The sequence below is a fragment of the Papilio machaon genome, chromosome 13 (assembly GCF_912999745.1).
Source record: "Papilio machaon chromosome 13, ilPapMach1.1, whole genome shotgun sequence".
Classification (NCBI taxonomy): domain Eukaryota; kingdom Metazoa; phylum Arthropoda; class Insecta; order Lepidoptera; family Papilionidae; genus Papilio; species Papilio machaon.
The window spans coordinates 3,519,259-3,531,121 of record NC_059998.1 but is presented as its reverse complement, the minus strand read 5'-3'; the positions used below and the strand labels follow the sequence as shown (position 1 = coordinate 3,531,121).

The window sequence follows — 11,863 nt, the reverse complement described above, 5'->3', positions numbered from 1 at the left end:
TGCACACAAAATTTCAAGAGAATCGGGAAAGCCGTTTCGGAGGAGTTTAACCACAAATACCGCGACACGAGAATTTTATATATTAGATAGGTTATACATGTGTAACGTTACAAGAAGTGATTTAAAGTGGTTGCGGGAAACTTTTATTGCGTAAACTTATACTTATAGCTTAAACTTATAGCTTTGCTGTAATACTCGTATATATAATTTTAAAAAAATATAAACAATACAATCGAATTCCAGCACACGTAGCTAAGGAAGGTTCTAAATAAAATCAAAGCCGTACAGTATAGTCGAACAAAAGAAAGCTCGCCGGAGCTTTCATCTGCGACGTATTGACGCAACAAATTCTTGAAAAGCTTCCACAAAGAAAATCGTTTATATTACTGCCGACTTCCTACGCTTTTATTTACAACGTGTAACAAATGAATGGAAACAAAATGTCTCAGAAAACTAAGAGTACTCTTAAAAAATATTAAGATTCCTATGTGTAAGATACATTTTAAATGCTAACAACTTATTCTTTGTTAATATTTTTAGAGATTTTCTTTTTAAAGAAAATATTTAATAAAATCGTATTTATTTTAGAATATTTATAAATGCACTTCGGCTCGGTTTTAACTTTATTCATAGCATTTTTGAAATGTATAAAAAAGTAAAGTTCAAAGTAGATTTAGTTAAAGATGTACAAAATATTTACTTAAAATTGATATTCAACCCGGCTACAGATAGCCGGGTTGAATTTTCAAAACTTCCGTCGGCCTTCGTATTTTTAAGTAGAACTGAAGTTTTCGCTATAGAACCTTCCACTTAAGTATTTTTTGAACATCACACTGAATACTAAATCGGGAAAAGCGATCTCTGTCACTAACATATAATAGACAAATGTCTGAAATAAGTAGAAATATTTACACAGATACTTCTCCTCAATTAAAGGGTAAAACTTTACTGAAAATATTTGTTTTTTGGTTTATTTGCTGGTTGTGGAACAAATAAAAAAAAATTATTTGTTCCACAACACACAACTCGAACTCCGAATTAAAAAAATATCAACCGAATGATTGCTATTTTTATCTTACTAATATTATAATAAATGAGAATGTTTGGATGTATGGATGTTTGTTAGAAGATATCTTAATTACGCGCAGACGGAGTCGCGGGCGACAGCTAGTTATTTATAATTTCCGACTATCATAATAAACGGCTATTAAAATGAGAACAAACAAGTTCACATCTGCTATTAGAAGTGCGACACTTTATCATTTCAACCATTAATCTAAACGTAAATTACTGAGGTGGCACAAAATGTTTCGCTGAACATTCATTTTGTTACAACAAAGTAAAGGCTTTAAAAGACTACAAATTACTAAATATAAATTTTATTTTTTACTCTTTATACAGTGGAAATCTACATAAATAAATACGTGCCTTCCAAAATTAACGTATAAAAATAATATGAAGTTTCGTCTGCCACCTTGTATTGAAGATGCCAATGATATGCTTGCAATTTGTCTCCTTAACGCAGAAAAATGAGCTGACGATAAACGGCTATAGATTGTTTGATAAGATTTTATTTATTCCAGGTAGATGTTAGGTATGATTAGGTATTGACAACGTGCTGTTACATGTTGTTACATTTAAATTTGGAAGAGGATTTTGATTCTTATGGTATTTGTACTAATACATACTGTAGCTTTTGTTTCCTCAAAGGGTTCTGAAACGATAATATTTAAAAATACAGTTGTCAAGGTTACAATTATAATAAAAGACATTATAATTATAACTATAGACTTGAATACACATTTACGTAACTATATAGTTACATATATATTCACAAGAACACGTTATGTTGAGGTTTGAGCTAATTGATTCCAATTCAAACACGCTTCCAAGATACGAGTTTCTCGCAATTTGGTTAGTACTAAGTCTATTAATGACTCTTAGTAATATGTACTTACTAAGTTTTAATAGGAAAGTTACCTGGTCTGCTATTTCCTTATTATAATCCTCATTTGTCAAATAATCTTTTGGTCAAAAACCTAACAACTTAAATATTTTTTCTTAAGAAATATGTTAACATTACCTTCTGTAGACATTCCTACAGAAAATTAAAATTAAATATTTTGCACTTATGTGTTTCTTGGCAAAAATCTTAGAGTGAATGTAACAAAGCAGAAAAGAAAACAATGTCCAAAAAAAAACAAGTGAAGTATTATTTCCGAAAGAAATAACTGTGAAATATTACGGCTGTCAAATGTTAGATTCGTAGGGATTTGCTCCTCGGTGTATACTGCTGTGACTTGAGTGACGGCCAAGTAATAAGATTAATGTTCATTTTTGAGTTTGCTTAACACAAACATAATTGTTACGACTTGTTTACTCTACTTAGCGATAAAATAATTGCAAAGCGACATTTAAAAAAAAATCTATTGTATACATAGCGATTCAATCAAAAGGAAAAAATATTTTTTGTTTATAGATATAGACTTTTTTTAGTCAATCATCACAGATATTCTCAAAACACGCTGTTAATTAAAGGTATATTATAAGATATAATTCATAATTTACGTAATGGTTAGATTAGATACGTGTAAAAGACATAATTTCGAACTTAGTTATTTATTATATAGACAAAGAAATAATTTACTATACTTATTTTTATTTTTTCACTGGAGTCCAAATGTTAATAAGTTTTTTTTCTGTTTTAATGTATCTATTTTTTCCTTTCTGAAGTTTTCTTTTCATATTAATAAAAAGCAACTTCTTATAACATATTTGGTCAATATTACAGCTGCTCATTAAAACCGAAATGTAATTTGTTAAGTTTACTACTTGACAATATAATATTGTCTACGCCATATTTAAAAAGTGGCAACATTGCCACAGAGCAGCGACAGTGCACTGTCATCGCTGCTCTCGCGCCGACGGCCGACCGGCCGGCGGCCGTCGGCGCCATCTTTTACTTCACTTCAATTTCAACATTCAACCTTACAACAAGCACGCGATCAAGTAAGATCTTTCAATGATTCTTCACGAACCTGCACCGACATAGTTTCGAGCCGGATTCGAATAATTTCTATTGGAACTCAACAATCAAAAGGGGCCAAGAAGAAAAATTTCGAAGCGGTGCGGTCGAAAAAAAGAAGATTGATCGACATGGACGCGTGCTGAATATCAAATCTTCAATTCATCAAGCCAATATATACCTAGAGAGGTTTGCGGAGATGAGTGAGTTCGTTCCAATTATTTTCCAACTATTTACGTAACTCTCACTATTGCAATTTTCAATCTATTTGTTCAATCATACCAACTATCTAAAGGTGTGTTATTCAATTTCTTTGTTATTAATCATTTCAAAAATCATTATTCCAAATTCAAAAAACTATAATTTATTTCGTTTCAACAAATTAAAAATTGTCGCGTCATCCCACTTACCTTCACTAACTTTAAAAAAAAAAAATTCAACTATTGTACATTTCTAAAGGGTCTAGAACGGTGTATTGCCTCTATTTGTACTAATGCAGCATAATTTTAACCATTTGCTAACTTAAGTTTCGAACATTACAGAAATCCATGTGGGGTCATTGTTCCCGCTTAAGCCGGTTGGTAGCCGAGTGAACCCTCATGAGCCTTCGGTTGTTCTGCCATCTGCTTGCTTGAATATAACCTAACGTTCTGCCTGCTTTTTTCAAGTTTTTTTTTTACAAAATTTAAGTATTTTTTTTTATTTTTTTACTTACCCTCAATTTAATTTTTTTATTTGCATATGTAACTTTGTTTAATTTTCTTTACAACAGCAGGTATTTATAATTTATTTCATTTTCATTAACATTTAATTAACTTTGCATCATTAATTTACTTTCAATTAACAATCAAAATGGACATCCAAACTTTGAAAAAATCTAGAGCAAGCTTCAAATCGAAATTAACAGTGTTTAAAAAATTTCTAGATACATTATTACCTAGCAAAACTATAAATAGTGTACAGGCCCATGAATTAACCATAAGAAATGGGAAAATGCAAGAAATGTACAATGATTTTGACTCGGTACAGAATGATATAGAAGGATTAACCGACATTCCAGATGATGAGTATGCAGAACGAGCTGCCTTCGAGAACAGCTACTTCAGCGCCATGGCTGTTGCGCAGGATTTGCTCAGCAGGCATGCCGCTGTTAATGCTGCTACTGCTGCGGGCAATGACAATGCATCGGTGTCGGGCTCAGGTGTTATTGGATATTCAGGTGGGCCGAGCATCAAATTACCAACAATACATTTACCCACCTTTTCTGGTCGCTATCAAGATTGGTTAGAATATCATGACACCTACAAATCATTAATACACGACAATCACACAATTCCAAAAATACATAAATTTCACTATTTAAGAAATTCATTAAAGGATACAGCGGCTTTAATTATCAAATCTATAGAATTTTCAACGGAGAACTATGATGTTGCCTGGGACTTACTTTGTGACAGATTCAATAACAATCGAATTTTAATTAACAACCATATTCACGCTCTATTTAACATACAGCCTGTCACGCAAGAGTCTTCCAAGGCTCTGCGGAACTTAATAGATTGGGTAAATAAAAACCTACGGGCTCTAAATACATTAAAACTTCCAACAGAACATTGGGATGTGTTAATTATTCACATGATGTCAAGCAAACTTGATTTAGTTTCAATACGCGATTGGGAAACTGAGCGTAATCGGATTCAGCATGTACCATCTTTGCAAGAGTTCATGCAATTTTTAAAAAACCGTGCAGATCTTTTAGAAACCATCGAAGAAGCTCAGGGACAACCTAAGTCACGACGTTATAGTGATGTAACTCACAACCGTCCCAAGACATTTATTGTTAATGAAACATCTAAACAAAAACAATTTAAGTGCCCTGTTTGCAAACATTTTCATTCCATCTATCAATGTCCTAAGTTCAAGGCAATGTCTATAGAATCTCGGCTAACAAAAATAAAAGACCTGAATCTTTGTACAAATTGCTTGCGGTCTGGGCACAATGAACAACATTGTAGACTCAGTTCCTGCCGCTTATGCTCAAAGCGACACAATACTATGTTGCATCCATCTAAACAATTTAATGAACCTCCGGTTAATCAATCTTCTAAAAGTGACTGTGTTGTTCTACCAAATATACAGGAACTATCTAAACCTGTTACACTATCATCAATACACAATAGCCAGGTTTTATTATCAACAGCAATGATCACCATAGAAGATCATGCTGGGCAATTACACAAAGTACGTGCTCTATTGGACAATGGTAGCACTAGCAGTTTCATAACACAATCTTTGCAAAAGCAATTAGGGATACCCAGTTATTCCACATGTGTATCAGTCCAAGGACTAAATCAACAATCGTCCAACATCTCACAAAGATGTGACGTCACAATTTCATCTCTATATCAAAATCATTATAAAACAGAAGTCAACTGTTTTATCGTTCCCAATATCACTCAGCTGATACCCACGGTTCCCATTAATACCAATTCATTTGAGATTCCTTCCCAAGTTCAACTTGCTGACCCAACATTTGCTGTGCCGTCAGAGGTGCACATGTTGCTTGGTGCTGATCTATTCTGGAATGTTCTTTCTTCAAATCAAATATCTCTGGGTAAACACAAACCAATCCTCGTTGAAACAAAACTTGGTTGGCTAGTTTCTGGGTCAATTCAATTACCATACAAAAGAAAATCAAAACAATTTTATTCACATACAGTCCATTGCCATTTCACAGACGATATCGAGCTTGATGAAAAATTAAACTATTTTTTTGAATCTGAAGCCGCTCCAGTCACTCAACAATTGCACGATCTTAAAGCTGAGAGTGAGTGCGAACGGATCTTCACTACCACAACAAAACGCCACCCAGATGGCAAGTTTATTGTTACAATTCCATTTAAAGAGTCCCCGGACTGTCTGGGTGACTCGAGCCAACAAGCTTTGGTTAGATTTAATTCTTTAGAACGCAAATTTAAAAGAAATCCTAGTTTCAAAAACGAATATATCAATTTCATGAATGAATACATAGAGTTAGGACATATGTCTGAAAAAACAAACACACAATTTACTACAAATTCATATTTTTTACCACATCACGGCGTCTTGCGCGAGGGCAGCATCAGCACACGCTTGCGTGCAGTGTTTGATGGATCCGCAATGACCAGTACAGGTGTCTCACTAAATGATATTCAACACATTGGCCCTGTAGTGCAAGACGACCTATTAAGCATACTTATTAGATTTCGACAGCATAAATATATTGTTACTTCCGATATAGAAAAAATGTACAGACAAATCTATGTAACAGAAGGTCAACGCTCTTTACAACAAATTTATTGGCGTTCAGATCCTTCACAACCTATCAAACAATATACACTCAACACAGTAACATATGGTACAGCCTCAGCACCATTCTTGGCTACCAGATGCTTAAAACAATTAGGTGAAGAGTGTTCCAATCAATTAGTAAGTCAATCTATCTTACACGATTTTTATGTAGATGATTTTATAACTGGAAATGATGACAAAAATACACTAGTTGAAACCTGTAAGGGTGTTATTAGTGAACTTAAAAGTGCTCATTTCCATTTACGAAAGTGGCGTTCAAATAAAACGTCCATTTTAAATGAAATTGTTGATGAAACCAACAATAATGACACATTGAACTTAAATAAAGATGATTGTGCACGGACCTTAGGCGTAGCCTGGGCCAGCAAAACTGACACATTGTTGTTTCCATCAATACCTATAGATGATACCTCAATAACAAAACGCACTATTTTGTCCACAATAGCACACATCTTTGACCCCATGGGTTTAGTAAACCCATGCATGCTACAAGCAAAGCTTATCCTTCAGGCTCTATGGGCTCACAATATACCTTGGGACGGACCAGTACCAACTGATATTGAGTCGCAATGGAAACAATTCATAGAATACTTTCCATACATTTCTCAAATAACAATACCTCGAAAAGTGTTATGTGAAAAGTATATAACAGTCCAAATTCATGCCTTCAGCGATGCTTCAATTAAGGCATTTTCAGGTTGTGTTTATATTCGCACAATATCGAGCAGTGGTCAAGTAACTATACGCTTACTAGTTGCAAAGAGTAAGGTGGCACCTTTAAAAAATAAATTAACAATGCCAAGGCTCGAACTCTGTGGTGCTTTACTTGTAACACAACTGACAAAAAAGGTAGTAAGTGCGTTGCCATTAAACATTGACTCAATACAGTTGTGGTGTGACTCAACTATAGTGCTGGGCTGGATAAAAACTTGCAAATAACAATTAAAACAATTTGTATACAATAGAGTAACAGAAATTACTAATACATTTGATCCAGCAGCATGGAATTATGTCCCAACCAATCTCAATCCGTCTGATATAGGTTCCAGAGGTTTGAATCCTTTACAACTCAAAAATTCAAATTTGTGGTGGGAAGGTCCGCACTTCTTGCGGCATCAAAACATAGATTGGCCATCCCAACCTCAAAACTTAGATATTTCAAATTTACCAGAAATAAAATCTAACTTTCATATTTCTGCGACTGCAGTCTTGCAAGATATTGATGAACATTTCACAACTAAATATTCAAATTTTAACAAAATGCAACATATCGTAGCTTATTTATTAAGATTCAAACACAATTGTCAAAATAAAAATAATAAACATATTGGTCCACTTAGACTTTCAGAATTAAAACTAGCATTATTAGTGTTGTGCAAAAGAGTGCAACTAGATATGTTTAATAAACAATATTTTTTACTCATGAAAGGTGAACTTTCACCAAAAGATAAACTGATTAAATTGAACCCTTTTATTGATAATGACCATCTTATTAGAGTTGGAGGTCGATTGTCAAACTCCAACTACGACTATGACACAAAACATCCAATACTGTTACATGCATCACATCACATAACAAAAACATTAGTACAACATTACCACACAATATTATTACATGCAGGACCACAATTACTTTTATCTACACTACGGCACAAATTTTGGATCGTTGGAGGACGCAACCTCTGCCGAAAAATAACACATCAATGTACAACTTGTCTCAGATTTGCAGGCAAAACTTACCAACCAATCATGAGTACACTTCCTGCGGAGAGGTTGCAGTCTGAATTCGCATTCTTAAACACAGCTACAGACTATGCCGGTCCAATCATGATATTGAACAGAAAGGGTCGTGGTGCACAACTTATCAAATCCTATATAGTTGTGTTTGTATGTTTGGCAGTAAAGGCAATACACCTTGAGCTCGTCACCGATCTCACTTCGCAAGGTTTTATTGACGCGTTAAACAGATTTATTGCCCGCAGAGGTAAGCCAGCAACTCTTTATTCTGACAATGGAACTCAGTATAAAGGGGCGTGTAATGAATTGTCAAAATTTTTAAAGGATAACTGCAACAATATAGTTTCATATTCGGCTGAAAATGATATAAATTTTAAATTTTGTCCTGCTTATAGTCCCAATTTTAACGGTTTGGCAGAGGGTTCAGTAAAATCGGTAAAGCACCATCTAAAACGAGTCCTATCTATGACTCATTTAGACTACGAACATATGAATTCTCTTTTAGTACAAATAGAGGGGATACTAAATTCTAGACCTCTCACTCCTCTTTCGTCCGATCCTACGGATCTCATTCCCTTAACACCGGCCCATTTTCTAATTGGACGAACAATAACTATGTCGCCTGCACCTCAGGTGGAAAATCACCAATTATCAACTTTAAGCAAATTCAAGAGAATTCAACAATTAAAATGTCATTTCTGGACCAGATATTATAAGGAATATCTTTCAGAACTCCAGTCCCGCAGCAAGTGGCGCACGCGAGGAACGCAACCGCAATTAGGAGAAATGGTCGTCGTGAAGGATGATCGCCTTCCACCAAACCGATGGCTGATTGGAAGGATCACTGGCGTCCACCCTGGCAGCGACGGTGTCAACCGCGTCGCTGACGTCCTCACCACAACCGGGACGCTGCGCAGAGCCTACAACCGCCTCTGCCCACTACCTGCTGCGTTGGACCAGGATGCTCCTGACCCAAGGGGGGCAGCCTGTCTACGCCATATTTAAAAAGTGGCAACATTGCCACAGAGCAGCGACAGTGCACTGTCATCGCTGCTCTCGCGCCGACGGCCGACCGGCCGGCGGCCGTCGGCGCCATCTTTTACTTCACTTCAATTTCAACATTCAACCTTACAACAAGCACGCGATCAAGTAAGATCTTTCAATGATTCTTCACGAACCTGCACCGACAATATTGTTTTAAAATACGGTCCACTATTTATTTCTATGAAAAAGTTTTTTATCTTTTATAAGAAACGTCCAACGATAAATCAGAGTATCATTAAAATCTGATAAGAAAAAATTAAACAACAAAAACTTATTCTTATCCCGAATAATAAGACAAATTCGGTATAAAAGGTAATATTAAACTTCTCATATGTAACTGTAGAATAACTTTATTACTAACTTGAATTTTAATTAACAACTTACCAAAGTGGTGCAGGTGCTTTAAATTATAACAAGCTAACCTGACACGTTAAAGTTACGATTCAACTTGATATTTATACGAATCATTTGTTTCTTTGGTTATTAAAGTTTAATTTATTTATTTACTAGCTGTAGCCCGCGACTCCGTCCGCGCCGCATTAAAAACAACGTAATATGTATGTGTTCTATGTGTTTGTTCTTCCAGACTATGTTCTACATCTCTGACAAATTTCACCAAGATCCGTTGAGCCGTTCCGGAGATAACTTCAAAGAAACGTCCATTCATCCAACAATTTAAACATTCGCATTTATAATATAAGTAAGATAGAGGGTTTTAAGTTGTGTTGTTTTCTAGTTTATGTTTAAAGAATATTAGAAAACAAACTGTTTATTACAAGTCTTCGACACTGCACTCACGCACACGTTACCGTTGTAAAACCGAAACGGTTTGGAAAAATGTTATGATAAAATTAAAAGTATTAAGTATATCATAATATAAAACAGTATTTCCACGTAAGCAAGTCGTAATAGTTTCTACTTCGGCTTCAACAAAGTTGTATGTTAAATCTAAATTCGATCAAAGTTTGATAGTTTGGAGGCTTCGGAGCACAAATTAGTTTGGCAGTCAACATCGATGAAGGCAGACTTAACATTATGAAAAGTTTTCAAGCTTCAACATATGCTACCGGACTCTTATACATCAGATCAATATACATATTAATTTTATAGGTGTAGATAGTGAAGCCACTATTATCCCGTCTTATGGTTAGTTGTGATGTCGATATAGTAATATATATTTATGTATTACAATACACATTTTAAAAGAATCCATTTTATTTCAAGATATTCCCAAGTAGGGTTAGTGATAGGCAGGCGGCCGTAAAAAATTAAGCCAAATCTTTAAGATTTATAAAACTTGTGCGCGGACCCCACGTTAGTGGGATAAGGCCAGGGAGATGATGATAAATACACATTTACTTATCTATTAGTCTTTCTCGAAGGAGCCAATATATTTTGGCACTGAGATTAGAAATGTTTGCTCTTAACATTAGGAATTTAAATGAACACAATTGTATCACAAAGAACATAATGATAATACATCTTTGAGGTTAATGTATTTTATAATAAACATAGTTAAAACACGTAGAAAAACTATACAAAGGAGTTTTATAAAAACATTAACAGAAGCCCGCTTTCAGCTAAAGCAATTTAGAATTACAAAAGCAAAATTTTCATAAGCAATATGAAAGTTAAAAGTTAAGAGTCGAGCTTAATTATAAATATAGTAAGCCGCTAAAGAGCTTTCAGTTAATTTCGTACAATGAGAAGAAATGTGATAAAATTATCTCTCCTCTTCTAGAATAATATTGTAGTATTTACTTTTAAATTACGTTTCAAAAATTACATACTATATGAAGTTGATACCTCCCTAAGCCCCTAATAGGAAGGATGCCGCAAGCAATTTCCATGGCTCGTGCTGTACAACTTTTATGCAGTAAACCCAGTTAGCGAACCTATACTTTGTACTTTATTATGATGCGGAGCTTACGTGACTATTTGCTTTGCATTTTGGCATCATGAAACTGTAGTTATTTGGCCAAGGGGCTTTTGATAACAGTTTTGTTAACCAAAACAGAAAAATAAATATCCATTTTTATTCAATAGTTTTTTTTTTTTATTTCATCTTTAACAAAAACACAAAACATAATTTCGTTTAATGACAATTATGAAGCAATCATCTTTAATGTAAACCGTGAAATCTTATGAGAGCGGGGCCTCCTTATGTGAACTGATTATCTGCTCATATTACTTCGGCGTAGTAGCGACTTTCATGTTAAGTACATCACTATTACAGTGAAAAGAAGTGTAAAAATAATGACCTAGCATTTCTACCTTGAAAACGATATCTTGTTCTTTATCAAGTGGTAGGTATTCTAAGCAATAAAAACAAAGTTACTCAACTAAAAAAATAATCTATAGAAATAGCATCACCATTGTCTTCTTGTGTAAAGACCCCAAGCAATTTAATGTGAGGTGTATACTAGACTATTGGCTATTATTTTTCACTAGGCGTTTACGTGTTAATAGAATAATTCATGATCAAGAGTAAAATATTAAATTACATGTTATTAAATGTGGTGTTTTCTCTTTATTGTAAAATCATAAAAAAGAAATTTTAGTAATAGTTCATAATTACATAAATTATGAACTATTATTAAAATTTCTTTTCATCTCAATCTCAATCAATAACAAATTCAATCTCAATATTTTTATATCTCATTTAGTATTAGTCTTTTATTAAAGTAATAAAACATAGACTTAATA

General features: G+C 34.1%; 1 protein-coding gene across 1 annotated transcript; it reads left to right on the top strand.

Moving 5' to 3' along the window:
• The first annotated feature begins 3,811 nt into the window (after nucleotides 1-3,811).
• Nucleotides 3,812-9,297, top strand: LOC123721568. Its single transcript, XM_045680413.1, has 2 exons — nucleotides 3,812-4,244; nucleotides 8,844-9,297. Exons 1-2 carry the CDS (start codon nucleotides 3,878-3,880, stop codon nucleotides 9,116-9,118), a joined length of 642 nt encoding a protein of 213 aa, XP_045536369.1. The 5' UTR covers nucleotides 3,812-3,877; the 3' UTR covers nucleotides 9,119-9,297.
• The last annotated feature ends 2,566 nt before the right edge of the window (nucleotides 9,298-11,863 follow it).